At 43.8% G+C, this 18,648-nt stretch overlaps 1 protein-coding gene across 1 annotated transcript; it reads left to right on the top strand.

The window, feature by feature from the left end:
* The first annotated feature begins 1,252 nt into the window (after positions 1-1,252).
* On the top strand, positions 1,253-9,412 carry SOD2 (superoxide dismutase 2). The gene is made up of 5 exons (XM_035322776.1): positions 1,253-1,331; positions 2,344-2,546; positions 6,736-6,852; positions 7,759-7,938; positions 8,890-9,412. The coding sequence occupies exons 1-5, from the start codon at positions 1,303-1,305 to the stop codon at positions 9,033-9,035; spliced, it is 675 nt and encodes a 224-aa protein (XP_035178667.1). The 5' UTR covers positions 1,253-1,302; the 3' UTR covers positions 9,036-9,412.
* Positions 9,413-18,648: the final 9,236 nt, after the last annotated feature.

Here is an 18,648-nt window from a genome sequence, read left to right on the forward strand (position 1 = left end):
AACTAAGTCCTTTAAATCCAAGTTAGAGCGTACTAAGTCAGTTGCTTGGAGATGAATCTAAATGTCTCCTACAGTTGCTTTTGCTAATTAGAATTGCAGCCTCATTACAGAGAAGTAATATGTCTTAGAAAACACCATCTTACCATGACAACACACTGACAATTTTCCTTTGCTTTTATTTCTTGGGCAGAATTTCTTACCTTAATCCCTTGTTTTTTCTACGATTCATAAAAGGTTGATCAACACTTCGGCACTTTTGTTTTCCGAGAGAGGACTGTTACCAGTACTTCAGATAATTCAGTTCCTTACTATTCTAGAAGAAAGTGGTAAGGACCTTTTTTTTTTCTGGAAATTTTGTAGTTAATTTAGTTTAACTTTAGCTAATGAAACCTTACATTTTTCTTCATTATGGCTGCGAAATTTTAATATCTGATTCATCCTGCTTTCTTCCAAAAAGATAACACTTTCTTGAACACATCTAACTCTTCTCTATCCCTGTTTGTGGTTTTGCAATCTATTCTGCTCTCTGTATGCATATTTCACTCCTAATATGTACTTTAATAATCCTCTATTTTTAACTGCAAAAGCAGAGTGAGTTTGCCTAGGAGCTAAGTGATGACAAGCCTTGTGTTGTGAGCCAGAAATAGTTACCCATGTCAGGAGCACCACTGCACCAGATCTGCAGCGAGATTTAACCTGTTAGCTCCCATGGGTGGCACTGCTGTCTGTGCCCAGCTCCACAGTCCTGCCTGTGAGGTGAAGGCAGGGCAACAAGCAGGGCACTGACAGCATCCACAGGTTTGCTTATCCCAGGCTTAGGACACTGGTTTGCTGGGCGAAGCTGGATATCCTTGCTCCCAGGCCTGCTGTGTATCACAAGGGTATTACAGCAGTTTCTGCAGCAGAAGCACAGGCACCTGAGGTGGTTTATTGTCGAGGGCAGGTCTGCCTGGTGGGTACCCTACAAGGCACCAGACGTCATTCTTCCATCTCCTCATCCTCTTTTCTCACCCCCTTCCTCCGTCTTGCCGCCCCTCCCCTCCCGTGAGGTATTTCTCACACCCTTACCAAGCCAGGGGCACGAGTACCGTAGCCCCGCGGGCCTGCCAGCCCCTTCTCCCCCTCTCCCCCTCCGTATCTGCCGAGCCCAGGCTCTCCTCACGCCCCCGACCCCACCCCGCGGCCGGCTCCCGGCGCCATGCGGCCCCTGAGCCGCCTCCCCCGGCGCCGCCCGCCCGGCCGTGAGGGCGGTCCCAGTCGCGCTGCGCCACGGGCGTAGTGCCGCGCTGCCAGCCCGCCGCCATGTTGTGCCGCCTCGCCTCGGCGGGCAGGTGAGAGCCGGGGGGAGAGGCAGCGCCATGCCGGCCGCACGGCTGCGCCGTCGGAGGCGGCCGGGCAGCCCCCGGCTTCCGTGGCCGAGCCGCGGGAGGGCGGGGAGGCGGCGGCGGAGGGCTCGTCCCCTTCTCTCTCCTCTCCCCCCGCCATTTCGGGGGGCTGCGGGCGGTCGTCCTTCATTGCCGCCCCCCGTGCACCCTTGCCGGGGGGCTCTGTCGCCTGGCTCGGTGCTGCCGGATCGCCGTGGCGCTGTCCCTCGCCACGGTCGCGGGGTTTTGTCCCTTATTTACGCCAAGGTCACCGGCGGAGGGGCCCTTGCAGCCGCCCTTCCTCCCGGCCCAGCGTGGTTCCTGCCGTGGGGGGAGCGTTTTTTCGTGTCTCGTCAAAACGCGGATGTAAAGCAGGAAAGCGGAGCCCGTGGTGTCTTCCTTGGGCATCGCCGCTTTCCCCTGCCCACCTTCCACGCAGCCTGAGCCTCTGGTACCCGCCGCGGGGCGGTGAGGCGGGCGTGTTTGTGCTGGGGCTCCCTGAGGAGGGGGTAATACAGGACACGTTCTGCCTCGGGAACCCCGTGGTTCCGTTTGCAACCTTATTATTTTTTTAACGCAGGGATCTTCTAGATGGGGAGGGAGAGAGACTTAACAGGGACGTTCTGGCTTCTGCTCGTGATCAATATGGACTAGTTGGAGCTTTGCGTGTCAGTGTTGCTGCCGGCTTTCCCTTCCTTCCCCTGCAGGAGCTTGTCTTTGCAGTGACTTGCAGGACGTGGTTTGAGAAGTGTCAGCTTTACCCTGGGAAGTCCCCCTCCCTGTGACCTTTGTGTGTTCATCTTTGCAATTAAACCACAGAGCATTATTGCTCCGAGCTCTTGAAAAATGGGAATTCAGCTTCTTTATCGAAGACAGCACCTTGCGTATTTACAGCAGCCGATCGTAACGGTCACTTCGGTCTGCCGAAGTGCTAAAGCACAAGCAGTAAGACGTCCTCCTTCTGTTTCTTCTCTCCTAGAAGCAGGGCCAAGCTGATAGCGCCTCTGGGGTGCTTGGTGTCTAGGCAAAAGCACACTCTTCCTGACCTGCCGTATGACTATGGCGCTCTGGAACCTCACATCAACGCGGAGATCATGCAGCTGCACCACAGCAAGCACCACGCCACCTACGTGAACAACCTGAACGTTGCGGAGGAGAAATACAAAGAGGCACTGGCAAAAGGTTTGTGCATCCACAGTCAACAGATGAGATGGAAGCTAGTTAAAGTAGATAATATGATATGAGAAAAAAAAAAAAAAACAAAAAAAAACAGACACCTTATTTCTACAGGAAATAGTTTCCTTAAATTTTTTGGATTGTATATTTCAACCTTGCCTTTTTCCTTTTATTTTTTTAATAAAGTGAAACGTTACTAGAAGCAGGCTTGTGTGGTGGGCTTCAGTGTTGCTAGTAACTGGGAAGTAGGGTTAGCCAAGAGCTTGAGTTGTGCTCTCTGTAGAACTGTAAAATATGGAGAAACTGTCTTGACTTGTGGATTTAGTCCATGTTTACACTAGTAACTGGAACCAAAGACAGCGTCAATAGGAAGTTGCTGTCATTTTACTGAATAAATACTTTGTAATGAAAGGTTAGCAATAAACTTACATAAAGCAGAATTTGTGCGCTTTGATGGTTCTCACATCAGATGCTTTGCTGATTGTTGTGAAGTAATCTTAGTCCTGTACAAATGGATATAAGGCAAACATCCATGTGATACCCAGCAAAGAGAGTTGATTTTTGTTGTCATTATGCCACTGGGTCAAATTAAGGGGTCATCTAGCTCATCTGCCAGTGTGAGGAACTGAAATACATAGCAAGACGTAATGGATTTTTTTTTGTTAATATTTCAAATTGAATCTTGAGATACACAGACTTTTGTGAAAACTTTACAGTTGTTTTAGCCAAACCACAGTAAAAACACATGAAATGCATTTTTAAAGGCTTCTTTCAGTCTTTAAGTTGGGCTGATGAGAGTGTGTGAAATATGTGTATATATCTTTTTAAGGAGACTGATTTTTTTTTTCTTTAGTAGTGATCTTTCTGAAGAGCTTCAGTTTATGTCTAAAAGGTGATTAGCTTATAGACTCACTTAGGCCTTGTTGCTGAGTTGCTCCACAGTGTAATTTTGTTTGGGCTTGGATGAAAGTGTGAAAATTGGCCATGTCTGGGTAACTTGAGCCCTGTAGCCCCTGAGAAATACCAGTGTGCTTGAATATGGGATGTTGATTACTTGTGAAAGTTTAGAGATTTTCAAGTGGCTATGTAAGCCTAAAAATAACTTGTGCCAGTTAAATTCTAATGAGATTTGATTAAGAATCATGCAGTCAGGATTGCTGCTTTGTCCTACCAGTGGTGGATCTGGGAAACTTGCCTTGCAGAGATTACTTATTGCAACTGAGGAGGGAAAAAAAAACCTATAAAAAAAATCAGTATATCTACTGCTGATGTTACTAGTGCTGTATAATGACTAAGGCTTCAGCCACTAGTGAAGGCAGAATTTCTGGTTGGCAGAAACATCTGCAGTGTTGTGGATCCTCTGAGGTATTTTAAAAAAATACTGTCAGTTGATAGGCTCTCATCGCTTGGTCTGGGTGATAGTTTCTACAGGTAGAACTTAACCTTTCCATAAGGATTTTGCTGCCAGTATTTTGCAATGTATTATGGTTGTCATGCATATCAAAGCCAGACAAATATTTGCTTACGCCATTTTTGTGTGTGTGTTTTGGGTTGGCTTTGTTACTTCACAGATAGCACAGTGTGCAGTGTGTGGTATTTTGACCCTCATTAGAAAGACTAGTAAGACCAGGCTTTAGGAAAGGGCAGAGTCTGAACTGCCACCTAATTCTGTCAGTACTGTCATTCTTTCCCCATACTTAAAAATTGAACCTGGCCAAAACTTTCTGCACAGCATTTCACTGTTAGGTTACGCAACACATCTATTCACTATATCACATATCTCTATCCCATCTCTTCACTATCTCTTCTGGATAACAGAACCTTGGCTGTGGCTTCTGTTCAGCAACAGGAAATCAAGTAATCTCTTTAGATCATCTTTAACATGTTCTTAACCTATCTATATCTGTTTAGACAACTCTAAAACTTTCTTCAGTCCATTTGCTTGTGTTGTTAGTTCTTCTGAAAATGAGTATGCACCTCTCTGACAGGATCCAGCACGGGAAGTAATAACTTTATTCCAGAAAGCTTTCAGCATAAGCTGGTTCCGATTACTGGTTCATCAAAACATGCAGGATTTTGCCAATTGAAGGATATAACCTTGAAACTTATTTTCATTGAAAACTTACGCCTACCAGAATTTCCCCAGTTCTTTTCTGACAGTTGACTTACAGTGCTTTACTTAGCTGCTCTACGAAGGAAAGGAATGACTCTTAGTAGACCGAGGAACTGAGCTGACACGCCTCTTGAGCACCACCTCTAAGCTGTCTGTCTTGGTTCACTGAGTCGTCCTGTGTGGCTGTGTTGAGGAGCGCGGTAGGCTGGCGGGGGCCCTGTATACCAATAGGTTTGAAGATATGTTGCAGTAGCTTACGGGCAAGTTACTTTTGTCCATCATCTTTTCCAGAGCCAAGTTCAGCAGGACAGTTGTGACAGCACCCCAAACACTGCGTTTTAAGGACAGCTATCAAATGCTGTCTCAACTTCATAGTGGTCCTGGCTTCTTCTAGGGCATGGTATCATAAACAATAATGAAGGAGTTTAAAATGTCCTGGGTTATTTTTGGATTCCCAGCTTGCAATATCGTGGATATGTTCTGGATTAATTTAGTGTCTTAAAGGCATGCAGAACTCAAGGAAAATGGCTAGAAGATGCTGTTTGACTGGATATGACAGGTGTATCTCATTCTTAACTTGATACCTGAATGCAGAAATAGTGTTTGTACTGGCTGCATTGGATGCTTTGTTCCAGTCCTGTCCCGGTGTGGTTTTGTTACTCTGGGTATCGTCATGACTGGAGTTGCAGAGACCACCTAGTAATTACACACTCTTTTTTAACTTACAGATATTTTTCTGAATGAGAGAAAAATCAATCTGTATGGCACTTGAAAGTGAATTCTTGTAGGAATAAAATTATTCTTAAGAAAAGTTTATAGAAAACTGTTTAGTTTTTGCATCTTAAGGAAACTCTTTACAGTAACAGTGATCATTTCTAGCAAAAATTAAGCTGAAGGTGTGTGATTGAGCATTACTGTAATTTATTTTAACAAAGCATTGAATTATGTGTTTTGGGGAGATTTGTGAGTCATAGTGGAGCTTAACAGCTTCATCCAGATACTTTATTTGTATGAGACTTACCAAGGTCATTATGGTTTCTTAAGGGTATGAGGAAATGATGAGAACTTGGAATCCTATATTCAAACCTTAGTAACAGGTGTGCTGCTGCTTTGTGACTTGCCTTCACGTCCGTCCTAAGATGACTCATTTATTCCTATAGGAAGACTTGTACCACTCTTCCTGAAAGTGAGTGGGGGAAACAGCTGCCTGCACTGGTGCCTTATTTGAGAATGTACTGGAGTGGTGGAAAAAGCTTCAAAAACTTCTGCAATGTTCCAGTTATTTTAAAAGCTAAAATAGCATTCAAAACACTCGTTTTAAAGTGGTGCAACACAATTCAAAGACATAAGGCACCACTGAATTCTTTAAGGAATATGACATGTTTTGGATTGGGAGGAGGGATATACAAGGTTGTCTGACCTTGGGTGGTATGAGTGTTATGTGCAGGGCTGGAAACAAGGGTTAGCATTAGCTGTACACTGCTTAGATGTGCTGTGGGTGCTTCTAGAAGGACTTCTGGTCTTTGTTTTTCTCTTGAAGTTAAAGCCTGCCTGGACTGGGGAGTTCAGCTGTACTAAACAGTGGTATTTGGAGAGGAGGTTTCAGATGCAGTTCTTCATGTTGAGTAAAATGTTCTGGGTCATCATATCTCTTCCAAAAACAATCAATTAAAACAGTTTGAATAGGTGAATAGTGTTCTTGTCTAGTATTGGTAATACCGAGCAATTTACAAGTGCTAAGTCCTTAACACATTCTGGCGCTAGTGGCTGCTTTATTCAGCTGTAGAATGGCAGTAGATACTTGGGTACTGTATGTGGAATGTGAGCTGCCTGGGAGGTGCAATATTGGCAGATCACATATAGTTATAGGACAAGCAAAAGATAAGAAATATTTAATGCGGTTTGTCAGTGACAATCTAAAATACGAGTAACAGTCACAAACCTTATCTTTTCCATAGATGTGTTATATAGGCCAGTGTGACTTGAAAGATGTTGCGTATTGGTGGAGGTCTAGTGGCAATTTAGTGTCTCCTGTGGTGGTGATGTTTTCATTTGTCTATTTATTTTCTTCTGCATCCTTAGGTGATGTTACAGCTCAGGTGTCACTTCAGCCTGCACTGAAGTTCAATGGTGGGGGTCATATCAATCACACCATCTTCTGGACAAATCTTTCACCTAATGGAGGAGGAGAGCCTAAAGGTTAGTGCTTGTTATGAAGGTTTATTGAGTCAATTTTAATTGACCAGCAGAACTGGTGATCTTTTCTCTCTTTGGAAGAGGCTAAATCTTTATTTTTTTCAGAAATAATTTGCCTTTCTATATGACAATTACCATAATTCTGAGGAAGTCAGGGCCTTTTCAAAGCAAGGTGAAAATTCAAAAAGCTAGTTCTGTGCTAAGTGTATTTAATTTCTAAAGCTGTTTACATGTACATCGCAAAATATTTGGCTATTGCTGTATATGTCCTTTCCATCTTCATAAGAGGAAGTAGTTACGCAGAGCTGTGGTAATTAAGTTAATGTACATGTACTCAGCTTTCACAGAAAGGGAAGAAATGTCCTACAGATCACTCAGCCTAGTGACTGGATTTCTGCTCCATTTTCAAGTAGGGATAGTTTAACAGTTAAAACCTAAAGGAAGAAATTCCTTTGGGAGAACAGAGGAATAATAATCTCCAAGGGATTTGCAATTAAAGGTAACGGCCCTATAATAAAGATCTCACAAACGCTGTTGTGATAAACTTTAAAGCTTTTTAATCAAGTATATACGCCTGTCTGGTGGGCTTCAGGTGCATAAAATTTTGAAGCTGAAATTTCCTCTAGTAGTTCAGCAGTTCTGCCCATTTCTGATGGAGCTTTTTTTTCAGGTGGCATTCTCAGGAATGATGCTTTAAAGCTTCACCTTTGTCTCTTTCTGTCTGCTTGCTCTCTTAAGCTGGTTGGGACAGAATTGTTAATTAACAGTGCATCTGTTTTGTCTAGACAGTTCCTTCCCTCAGATCCCAAGTGCTTCTGCCTCTCTTTTCCTTCTATTTTTAGGTGGTATATGGAAGTTAAGAAGGACCTGACATTGTGACGTTTCTGTGTTTTTTTTTTTTTTTTTAAGGAGAATTGATGGAAGCCATCAAGCGCGACTTTGGTTCCTTCGCAAACTTCAAGGAGAAGCTAACAGCTGTATCAGTTGGTGTTCAAGGATCAGGCTGGGGGTGGCTTGGCTATAACAAAGAGCAAGGGCGCCTACAGATAGCAGCTTGTGCAAATCAAGACCCTTTGCAAGGAACAACAGGTCAGGTTTCTCTCCTTCCCCTCCACTTCTTGTAGATTTTAGAAGCAAGTGTATGAGATGGGAAAGGGATTTTTTAGACATGAAGAAGAAATAGCTGGATAAATCGATTCCCTTCTAGCAGAAGGGAAAAACAGTTGCTGTTTTTAAAGCAGCATTTGTATACCAGGACTTAGAAATTCTGTGGAGAGCAATAAGATTTACAGGGAAATAGACAGCGCATACTGTGAAAGTGCTGTCTCTCAAACAGTTAGGCTCCTTTGGACTGTTTCTGAGTAATTGGAGTAGCTTGCCTGTAAGAGTATTGGGAAAAATAATTATGTTACATTTAGATTGTTTTATCTGACAGGAGCTATTTACAGAACCCTGGGTGTAGGCCAGACAACAGGAGAGGTGAAAATGCATATAACAACTCCAGCCTTGAAACAAGCTACTAGGTTTAAAATGGAATGCTTATAGTGTGCTTCCTTACTGTTGGTACATAGTGATGAATGTCAATTAAGTTATTATAGTAATTATTATAATAAAACAACACTTAAAATCGTCTGTGTGCTGTTTATCACTGGTAAAAAAATAAATAGTTTTAGTGTTGAGACAAACAGTGGTGAAGTGGGCAATTTTCACCCCTCGCCTCAATGAAGAGTCCCCACTAAAAAGCTCAGTAGAAAGATGTTTTAGTACAAAAGCAAGGAAAGTAATGAAACAATAACTTGTGATTAAAACACTGGAAACAAATACTGGTATGGCAAGAGATTCTTTTGTGGTGGTGTATTTCAGGAAAATACTCGTGTTCTTACATGTGCAAAAGATAAACTGTAAACTTCTAAAAAAAAAAAAATGACCTCATCTGGTTTCAATTCTGTCTTTCTACAGTTGAAGAAATTGGGTAATAGCAAAATAAAACTGTACTTGTGAAGCATTTTTTCCTAAAGTTTTTATCCTTCTTTTCTACAGGTCTTATTCCTTTGCTAGGAATCGATGTATGGGAACATGCCTATTATCTTCAGTATAAAAATGTTCGACCTGATTATTTGAAAGCCATCTGGAATGTGATCAACTGGGAGAATGTATCTTCAAGATATGCATCTTGCAAAAAGTAGAGTGGAATTCTTGCACAGACTACTGAAATGGCACCACGTCTACTTTGGTATCACTCTTGTAGTAGTATCTGTGGCTTACAAATGAATAGCTCTGCTGCAGAAAACACTTAGCTCATCCAACAAAAACATTTCATAATCAAGCAAAGTGTCTGCTTGTCTAATCCTATGGAAGGTGTTCCTTAGATTTTTGAAGCTTTAAATTGTTGTGCAACAAAGGGAGACACTTGAAATAATCTTCTCCATTGCATATAAAAACATAGCTCGCCTTGCTGAAGCTTACTGAAGTAATGGATTTCTTTGTTGCACTTAAATACCGAAGTGGAGACACATACTTTATGTTGTTATGAACAAATAAAACTCAAAAGAATCTTCTCTAACTGTCTATAACAGACTCTTTTTTGGTAGCAGCTGGTCCAGTTACTTGCTTTGAAAAGGGCTGGGGAAGAGAAGCACCTTCTGTAATTGATTGTATTACAGGCTCTGCAACTTTCTGAGCGATCAGGAAGATAGGTGGAACAGAAAATAGGCATTGCTGTGCCTGCCTGACTTGACGGTCTTCAGTTATCCCTGCCTTTCCTGGATTTCTTGTCTGAGATCTTGAAGTTTCATTACCTTGGGCAAGAGATGGCAGTACTGGGACAGACTAATTTGTTCATATAGGAACTGAATGACAGCGTGTGGTACTCATTTCATGCTGGTTATTCAAGTATATTCTATATAATCATCCTTCAGCTTTAGAGACTGATTATGTGCCACTGTCAAGTCTAAACAGTCCAGAGCTGTGTTCCTGAAGCAGTAGTAACAGGTTAAACTTCACACTTGAGACAGGAATGAAGTACTGCCTGGTATGTGAGTGTATGCCTGAGAGGTCTTGAGAGGCACGAGGAAGGGTTAGTGGGTTTTGGTTGCTCTGCTGGTTCTGTTGCACGTCCTTCAGACAGTGCTGGACATAAGTAGTACCTTGTGCGTAAGTTTTCTTTGAGGATTCCAAGAATGCTCCTTTAAGTTCAGGATGGATTCTCAGAGACAAGAAAGAGGCTTGCATTGCCGTGGTGCTAAGCTGCTGTTTTGAAATATTGAGTGCGATTAAGGGGAGAAGTGTTTTTAAAAAAGAAATGCCTTTTATTAGGTGATGAAGGGAGAGAAATTACCACTACCATAGGAACAGTCTTTAACCAAAACTGTGACTAGTCAGATACTGTGCGTTGCACAGGATGGCTTAGTTTACATTTAAAATCTCATTTTTTTTTTTTTCTTTTCATACTTGGGGGTCTTTCTTCTTTCGACCTAATTCTCATCTCAGATATGCAGCTTGAGCTGCTGCTGCTTAACTCTGGATTACCTCATATCTTGTTTAAAACATACATTGTCATAGCTCTTGCACCCTTGGTTTACTTCTGATAGTGGGTGAGCAACGACGAAGAAAAGTACCTCTGCTGATCATCAGTCTGGCAGCTTTGACTTCAGTTAAAAAAAAAAAGAAAAGACTAACAAAGGGTCTGTGCTTTTACCGTCCCACATCTGAAAGTCTGGATAGCCAGTGTGGAAGTCTATATCGTGAAGTATGCTCAGCTTTTCGTATGGAACCTTGGTCTCCATGAGTAAAGACTAGAATCAAATACATTTTTCCTCCAGTAGACCCTTCTGGCAGAAGGAATTGTACTTCCTGGGGGACACTTCTAATTAAACAAAGCAAAATCTTTGCTGTAGTTATTTACAGGGCTGAGAAGTTTATTTTGAGATCCATCTTGCTACCTTAATGGTGCAGCTTCTTTGTTTCCTTCTAAGCATTTCAGAATGCTTAAAATCTTAATAAAATGCATCATGTAGCCCATAATATTCCTGATGCAAAACCACTGAGGCAAATCCATGTTAAGGATTAATTAGTTACAGAATTGACTAATACTGCTGACAATTATTAGGGGGAAAGGAACAGTATTTACCCTAGCTTGTGAATCCTGTGTAGTTCTAGGTGTTAATCGGTAGCTAGCTATGGATACAAAGCTTAATTAAGCAAGCTCGTTGCTGAATGCATTGATGCATAAATTTTATGCTCGTGCTGTTCTATTTGTGATTGTATTTTTTTTCTGCTGTTGGGTTGCATCTGGATTACTAAAGGTCGATACTTTAGTTTCAGTTGTTGGGTTCAGCTCATTGAGGCCCTGCAGGAGAGAGAAGCAGTGTTTTTCTAGAGGAAGAAAAGGGACTTCAGATGAGAATCTTTTCTTTCTCACTTCCCAGAAGTATCTTCAAAGTATATAGGAGGCATGTTGTGTTTGCCATAGAGTCTGCATGAAGATGGAGGAAACAGCACATTATTTTTTTCTTTCCTTATTTGAAACTACACAATGTGCTGAAACACCATGTAGCAAAGAGATCCTCTAAAGATGAGTGAATGCTGAGTTGAAGCTTGTTGATGAGTGCTGTAGTGCATGTATTGGGCATCATGCTTGCTCTTAAAGAACAGAGATGAATGTGCTCTGGGAGGGAATGCTTAAGCTGAGGAGGAAATCTACATAGCTGACCATGAGGAGGCAAGCCATGGAGGTCTCCTCAAGCAGGCCCAGTGCTTGCTCAAGAACTGAAGCTCAACGCTTGCTGGTAAGGCTTGGTTTCTGCTGTGCACCAAGTTAAGAAGAAGCTTCTTTAGCTTACAGTCAGCTGGTGAGCTTGTCCTGATGCCTTCAAGTCTGAAAGTCCAATCCAAAAATGAAAGTTTTCTAAACATGGAGGCAGATATTAAAACACTGAAGCAATGAAAATGATTCAATGCATATACCACTGGACAGTTATAAAGTACTTTTTTCATTCAGGGTGTGTGTGTCTTTTGAAAGAAGGAAAGGCTTGGTTAAGCTATCTTAACTCCAAACTTCTGTGAAATCTGGAAGAAGTCTTAGTGTTTATGACACTGGACCTGGAGTACACGCTTGTAATTTTTAAGTGTGCTAGCAAGGCTGGTGACTATCAGGGCAGTGAAAGTGCATAAACCTCTTACTGATCTGTGGGTGTTCAGAACCAGCAGTTTGCATTGCAGAAATTGCTTTGGAGGTGGGCAGGTCTGTCTCTCCCCACATGGGCTAAGAAACAGGAAGGTAAACACAGCTGATCTCAAATGCCATGTCTGAGCAGACAAGTCTAAGACACGTTACACAAAGTCTAACCTACTTGCAGTTTGTTCTGCCTAGAGCTTCATGGCCCTAACGGTGAAAATAGCATCTGTGTGTGTAAAATTGACTCTAGCATGAACTGTGCGGGATCTCATATCAGTGAACATGACGTTATTTACAGACTTGATCTGTAGCACGGGAAGAATTTGAGTCAGTTAGCACTGAAATTAGGAGTCTTCACCTGGGCCAAGCAGAATCACAAAGCTGCATACCCACAGTGTGTTAAACGAAGAACTTGGAAACATTGTAAAGCAGGAAAAATATTGCAGTATCTAACCCAAACCCTCTTGGAAATGCTCATGTACTATGAGTAGAAGAACAAAGTGCATCAGGGTGATGCGATAGAAAGCGCTTACAGGTGGCAAAGCTGCTGCTCTGGAGGCTTGGTTTGCACACTATGAACGGATTTCAGTGACTGAACGTCTTTTCAGCAATGGGATCCCAAAGGGCAGTATGCTGCTGTGACATGCAAGTGGACACTTAATTTTACATATATATCTATCTATATGTATATATATATATGTATATTTCTTGTAAAAAGGCACCTAACGTGGGTTGCAAAGCACATGCTTATCACTGAGCTAGAAAAGGCTTAGGCAGGTTAAGGCCAGCCAAACCAGGCTCTTGCAGTCCCTCCGCTGTCGCTCCCCGAGGCGGGCAGTGCTCGCTGATGCTGTTGGCCAGCCCTGGAGATCCCGGCGGGTGGCGCCTTCATCCTGCTCTTGGGACAGGAGGGATCTGCACATGTCTTTGCCGAGTAGTACAACGTGAAAACAGATTTTTTTTTTTTTTCCAGCTGCTTTCCACCTCACATTTATTTCACCTTCATCTAGAGCGAGTATTTTTTTCAAAAAAAGAGAAGTAAATGCCAAACCACTCCAGAAAATGCCACCTGTGACTCAGCCTGCGAGCAGGTAGGCTCCTACAATAGACGTATTAAAAGCTGCGTACAGAAGACTTAGTTGTCTTTTTGTTTTTCATTCAGTATTTTTTTTCTCTATTATAGCAAAATAGGTTTAAAACGCAGCTGTGCCTTCCTGCTAACATTGTACATTCCTATTGCAGTGACCTCTCAGAAGTTAACTGTTACGCTAGTACAAAGCAAGACTTCTGTTTGCATACATGCCTGATGCTCAGCAGACTAAATACTGGTAAGTTTATAGGCTTAGGCTGCCTTTTCCTTGAAGTGCTTTCTGCATAATGATGGAAAATAACGTCCTTAGATTTCATCATAGCTCCTGTTGCCGCTTTGATCTGAAAAACAAAGCTGCTTTGGGCATCCATGGTAGGTGTGCATGTTTGCAGAGCTGGAGCCACTCCTGTCCCGGAGAACCAGAGCTGTGCTTTTCCCGCTAGAGGGGGGTATGTGTCTGCTTTGTTCTCCGTGGGGTTCCTGAGCTGACTTACCAAGAGGCAGGTGAAGAAGCAGTTTGTGCGCTCAGGCTGCACAGAAGGTAACTGGGCTGTTACTTCCACTTTCTAAATAATTGGGTAACCTCTGTCACTGAAGCTACCTGGCAGTAAGCACTATGTGGGAAGAGACAATGCTGCTGTAGAGAAGACAATTTATTTTCATAAATATAGCCAAATAAGTGTCTTGCTGTAACTAAGGCGTGCAGAGGCTAGCGGAGGGTACTCCTAGTTACAATAAAGATGTTCTGGCAGCCTCATCAGGCTCTAGCTATGTCTGTGTAGGGACATGCATTGTCCGTGGCATCCTGAATAGTTTTACAAACCCAGACATTTAGCAGCAGGGGACAAAGCCTGTTACATTGCTATAATTAAGGCAAGGCTGTAGCAGTAGCACTGGAGCAGGGCTCAGACAGACCTGTCCTGCTGCAGCATTTTCGAGCATCCCTCTGGACTGACGGCAAGTCCCTGCCAGGCAGAGCTCCCTGCAGCACAGCACCTGGGAAGTCTTGTCACAGGGGCCATGTGGAACGACTGGCAGGCCCTTAGTTGTGGGCTCCTCTTGCATGTAAACTTCCAGAAGAAATGACAGCTTTCTCAAGTTGGATCGGAAGGCATTAATTTCTCCAAAACTCTGGGGAAATGAGCAAAAACTGCTGGTTATTGCACTAGGTATTTGCAGACAAGTTGGAGGCTTCCAGGAACTGATTTCCTCTGGGCGAATTAGAGAAAGTGGACACTGAAAAGCCCAGGCCTGCCCCAGTCGAACTACAATTTCTTTATTTTTTTCCCATTTTTTTTTTTTTTTTCTTCTGGGGAGGAGCCAAGCCTCTACCTCCCTGGCTTCTCACTGCCTCCTTTAGGGTGAGCTCTGCCATGCTTCAGTGCCTTGTAGCTGTGCTCGTTCCCACCTGCTGCTCCATAGCACCTGTGTGTTAAAGGCTTGTCCCTTAGGCTACTGGAAACAGAGCTTAACTATAAAAGTCTGAGCTAGAAGCAAGTAGCATGGTAACTGAGTTCACAGGATTCATGAGGATTTCACAGAAATCATAGGATTCATGGGATCCTGGAATCACAGAATGGCTTGGGTTGGAAGGGACCTTAAAGACCATCGAATCCCAACCCCCCTGCCATGGGCAGGGACACCTCCTGCTAGAGCAGGTTGCTCATCCAATCTGGCCAGTTACTTTTATCAGTAAGTTTGCAACACTGGCAATAGTGGAGGACAGTATTGCACTGGAATTCCAGTTTTTTGTTTGCATGTTTGGCTGGTTTGTTTGTTTTTAGAGAAAGTTAAAAGTTTTCACATGATTATTGCAAAGCTTGTCATTGGAACTGTGGAACGCAGACGTGTCAGAGGTCTGGAAACCAGAAGGTATGGAGAAGAACCATCTGTTAATTTCAGTGTCGTGGTTTTGAAGGTAGTACTGTAATTCTGAGAAAGGTTAATTTGTCCCATTCCAGTACTTGGCCTTGGCGGGAATGGGTAAGATTGCAACCTCTGTTACGCCTCCAGAAATTCTGACCTGAGGCAGGGAAAAGTAAGGGCTTCCAGTCTGCAGGAATTTTGAGATTTGGCTGTGGTCAGTACTGGCCAGAACCAGAAAGTTGTCAGTGTTTCCAGGAACCCAGGAGCTCCCCAGGCCCCGCAGCTGCAGGGGAAGGCTGCCGTTCCTGCCTGTCGCAGCAGCTGTCGTGGGCTTCGAGCCTCAGCCTTCTCCAAGGGTCATCCAAACAGAACAAAGCGTTTGGGGCTCACCAAGGCAGCGACTAGGAAAGCTCTCCCTCTCCCACCGTATCTCTGTGCATTTGCATTTGACTAAATGCTTCACTGGGGTATTTCCAGCCACGCTCAGCCCTCATGCAGAATTCTGTCGAGTAAGAGGCGTGGGGAGGAGGGCAAATGCAGCCTTTCAAAGGGTGCCTCGCTGGACTTCATCCTCCCATAAGAGATGCACACAGATGGCCAGCCTGCCCCTCTGGTTAAGCAGATCTTGATGCCTTGGTCTTTTGAGTGTTTTAGTTCATTTCCCAAGCTGCTAACAGAAACTTGAGATGTGTCAGAAATGGTGTGCTCTTCTTCCATCTGGGTTCCCCCACCTCTACTTCTGGATTTCAGGCTATTTCAGAAGACCTTGGGTTTGACTGCAGTAAGCCATATTGGTGTTTTTGAGGAAGAAATGTTCATGAATTTATGCCTATTTACTTTTCTGACAAAAGAATAAAGATTCACAAAACTGAAACTCTCACCTTGGTTTCTGGGGGGATGGAGGAGTATTATTTTTGAGATCTAAGTGTGGCTTGGTGTCTGTTTGCATAACTAAATGAGATAGGAACAGTAAACTGGAATTAGCCTGTCTGAGTGTAAAAAGCTCCAGCAGGAGTTTTTCCCTTGCCTTCATGGGATCCAGGTCAGTTGAAAGCAGCTCAAAGCCAGAACTGCTGCTTTTCTGTATTAGCTAGCTGGGAATTGGAGTTCTTCCTGGATTTTATCTTCAGTGTAAGTTGCAGCAGTTACGTGACTGTTGTTGTCCATCTGCTGGTACTCCTTGCTGGTCCACTGCATTCTCTCCAGCTGTTGTGAGGCGATGTACAGCGTGTGTGGCTGGCGAAGCCATGCTTTTCATGGGGCAAAGTATAGGTTATTAATTGGAATTAAATGCTTTTGTTCCGAATGTGGTTGTCTGGCATAGGTGCTGTGGGACAGATAGAGGCGTGGGCTGGTGATGAGGCTTCAGTCCTGAATCTGGTCCATGAAAGTAACATCTGCTTCTACTGGTCCTGGGGCTGGCTTGCCCCAGTGAGCTGGATTTTTCTCCAGTGAGCTCTGATGTCAGCCGTGTTAGAAAGAAGTGTGCTTCCGTGGCTGTGGTGAGGTATCCCAGGAGCTACCTTGTGTTGGGATGTGGGAGCATCCCACCATAGCCCTCTTTCCTTTGCCTGAGCCCTTTGCATCAGCAGCTGGAGCGTCACAACAGTGCAGTGCACTCCCTGCTGTATGTGTTATTCCAAACCATGCAGGGCTCACTGTAGGTTTTGAGAACAAAGCTCTCCTTGGCCAGCTGGGAATCTGACCCCGAATTCTTGGAGCCAGCTGCAGGAAGATGCTGTGGGCTGGATCCCAGGGCAGGTCCCAGTGTGAAGGCAACGCTGCAGAGAAGTGCTTGTCTGGCTGCTGCTTGCCTGGAACTTCTTGCAGGCTCTGATCTGGACCCAGCATCCAAAAATCCCATCCAATTATGGATCCTTGGGGATTACAGGTTTGAAGGGGCTGACGTGTGTTTGTGCCTAAATATGCAAATGTGATCATGAGCTTATCTCCGTGTGTGCTGTTATGTTAACCTCTTCTGGGTGTTTGGGGAAAAAAATGGCAGGAATATCTGCTGATTACACTCAGTCAGGGAATCCAACATCTGGCTGCCAGCCTCAGGAGGCTGTGCAATCCCTGCTCGTGTGCTTTCCATGCTTTGGTTCCCCGCTGTGACCGAGCGCTGGAGAGGATCTCACCCCTTGTGGCAGAGTGCGAGCTGGCAGCGTGTTGGGAGGACAGGAGGTGTCCACCACTGGACCTCGTTTACATGTAAGTGCTGCCAGATTAATCCAAATGGCAGTGTGTGTGTACAGTTCTTGTATTGCTTCATCGCTAAAGCCTTGGCCTTAGGAAGCTATTGCTTGGGCTGGAACTGCTCTGAAAATTACCCATGTGTGTAGTAGAGGGGAACTGATGGGCCCTCACTATCAATGTCACAAAAAATGAAGGCCAGTGGGTATATTACAGGGCAGGACAAGATCTCCACCCTTGACTTGAGGCATTTTCAGCTGGGACTCTGGTTATAAATAGTTTTCCTGTTAGCCACTGAACTGATCTCAGGAAAAATAATTTTTTAAAAAACGCGTTTTTGTTTTCCTCTTCCCTCAGTGAAACGAGACTTTGTGCCTTCTCCCCATGAGTTATTTTGGGATGAATGAAGAAGGGTGAGATGACAGCACCATTCATGCAAGAAGGGAGGAGGTGGGTGCTGCAGCTCCATCTCTGCTCTCTGGGTAGGCTGTTAGGATGGTCCTCAAAAACGTAGGAGAGCAGCACTGAATTCTTCCTCTGCTGAAGTGGGCTGGAACGTCCATCTCCCACCAGAGTGCCCTGCCTGGCCATTCCAAGAGCATTCTGAAGGTGATGAATTCTTAGTTTCTGCAGACAAAATTACTGCAATGTCCATTAGCAGAGGCAGTCACAGAGATATGACCTTCTCCAGCCCATGCCTGAGCTACTGACCTAAAAAGGAGGCTCTGGATTTCCAAAAAATAGCATGGGCAGTATCCTGACTGCCTGAGGGGATCCACCTGCCCACATGCACCATGGTTTTATTCCAATAATTTAGCTCCATATGTCCTTTCTATCTCCAATTGCTTGGTGACACTGGATGAATTGGTAAGACGTTTTAAATCAGTCAGCACCCTGTATTCAGTAAATAAGTTGTTTGCTTCCCCAGGTCATGCCCAGAGCATTTTCCAGCTCCATGAAACTATTTTCTATTGGCTTGAAAGAGGAGCAGGAATCAAGTTCATTTGTTGACTCAGTCAGAGGATGTTTAGCAGCCGCTAAACAAGACCTCTGGTTTACTGATTTTCATCATGATCAAATTTAGGCTTCATCATCTACAGATATTTAGGCTGCAGAGTGGATTTTTTTTCTTCTCTCCCCCCCAAATAATTTACAATGAATTAGTTCATCTCATGTCAGAATGGCTATCTTGGTGGCAGTTGGCAGCGCCATTAGGTTTATGCTAACTTGAGCGCAAAGTTATATATAGCGCTGAGTAGGAATCAGCAGTGTGGAAAAAAAAAAGGAAAAAGGAGAAGAAACTCCCTGTAACACTGCAGATCAAAAAAGAAAGAACTCTTGGAAAGTCACAGCATCCATATTTGGTGTTAATTTTTTTGCAGGGAAAAACAGAGACTACAGGCCAAAAATGAAATAAGTTTTTGTTTGTTTGTTTGTTTTTAAAGTAATAACCTCATCTTCTCTTGGAGAAATG

The sequence above is a fragment of the Oxyura jamaicensis genome, chromosome 3 (assembly GCF_011077185.1).
Source record: "Oxyura jamaicensis isolate SHBP4307 breed ruddy duck chromosome 3, BPBGC_Ojam_1.0, whole genome shotgun sequence".
NCBI classification, from domain to species: domain Eukaryota; kingdom Metazoa; phylum Chordata; class Aves; order Anseriformes; family Anatidae; genus Oxyura; species Oxyura jamaicensis.

Coding starts and splice junctions, on each gene's coding strand:
- SOD2 (XM_035322776.1), top strand. CDS start 1,303: ATGTTGTGCCGCCTCGCCTCGGCGGGCAG. Junction 2,547..6,735: donor CAAAGAGGCACTGGCAAAAG/GTTTGTGCATCC, acceptor CTGCATCCTTAG/GTGATGTTACAGCTCAGGTG. Junction 7,939..8,889: donor CCCTTTGCAAGGAACAACAG/GTCAGGTTTCTC, acceptor TCTTTTCTACAG/GTCTTATTCCTTTGCTAGGA.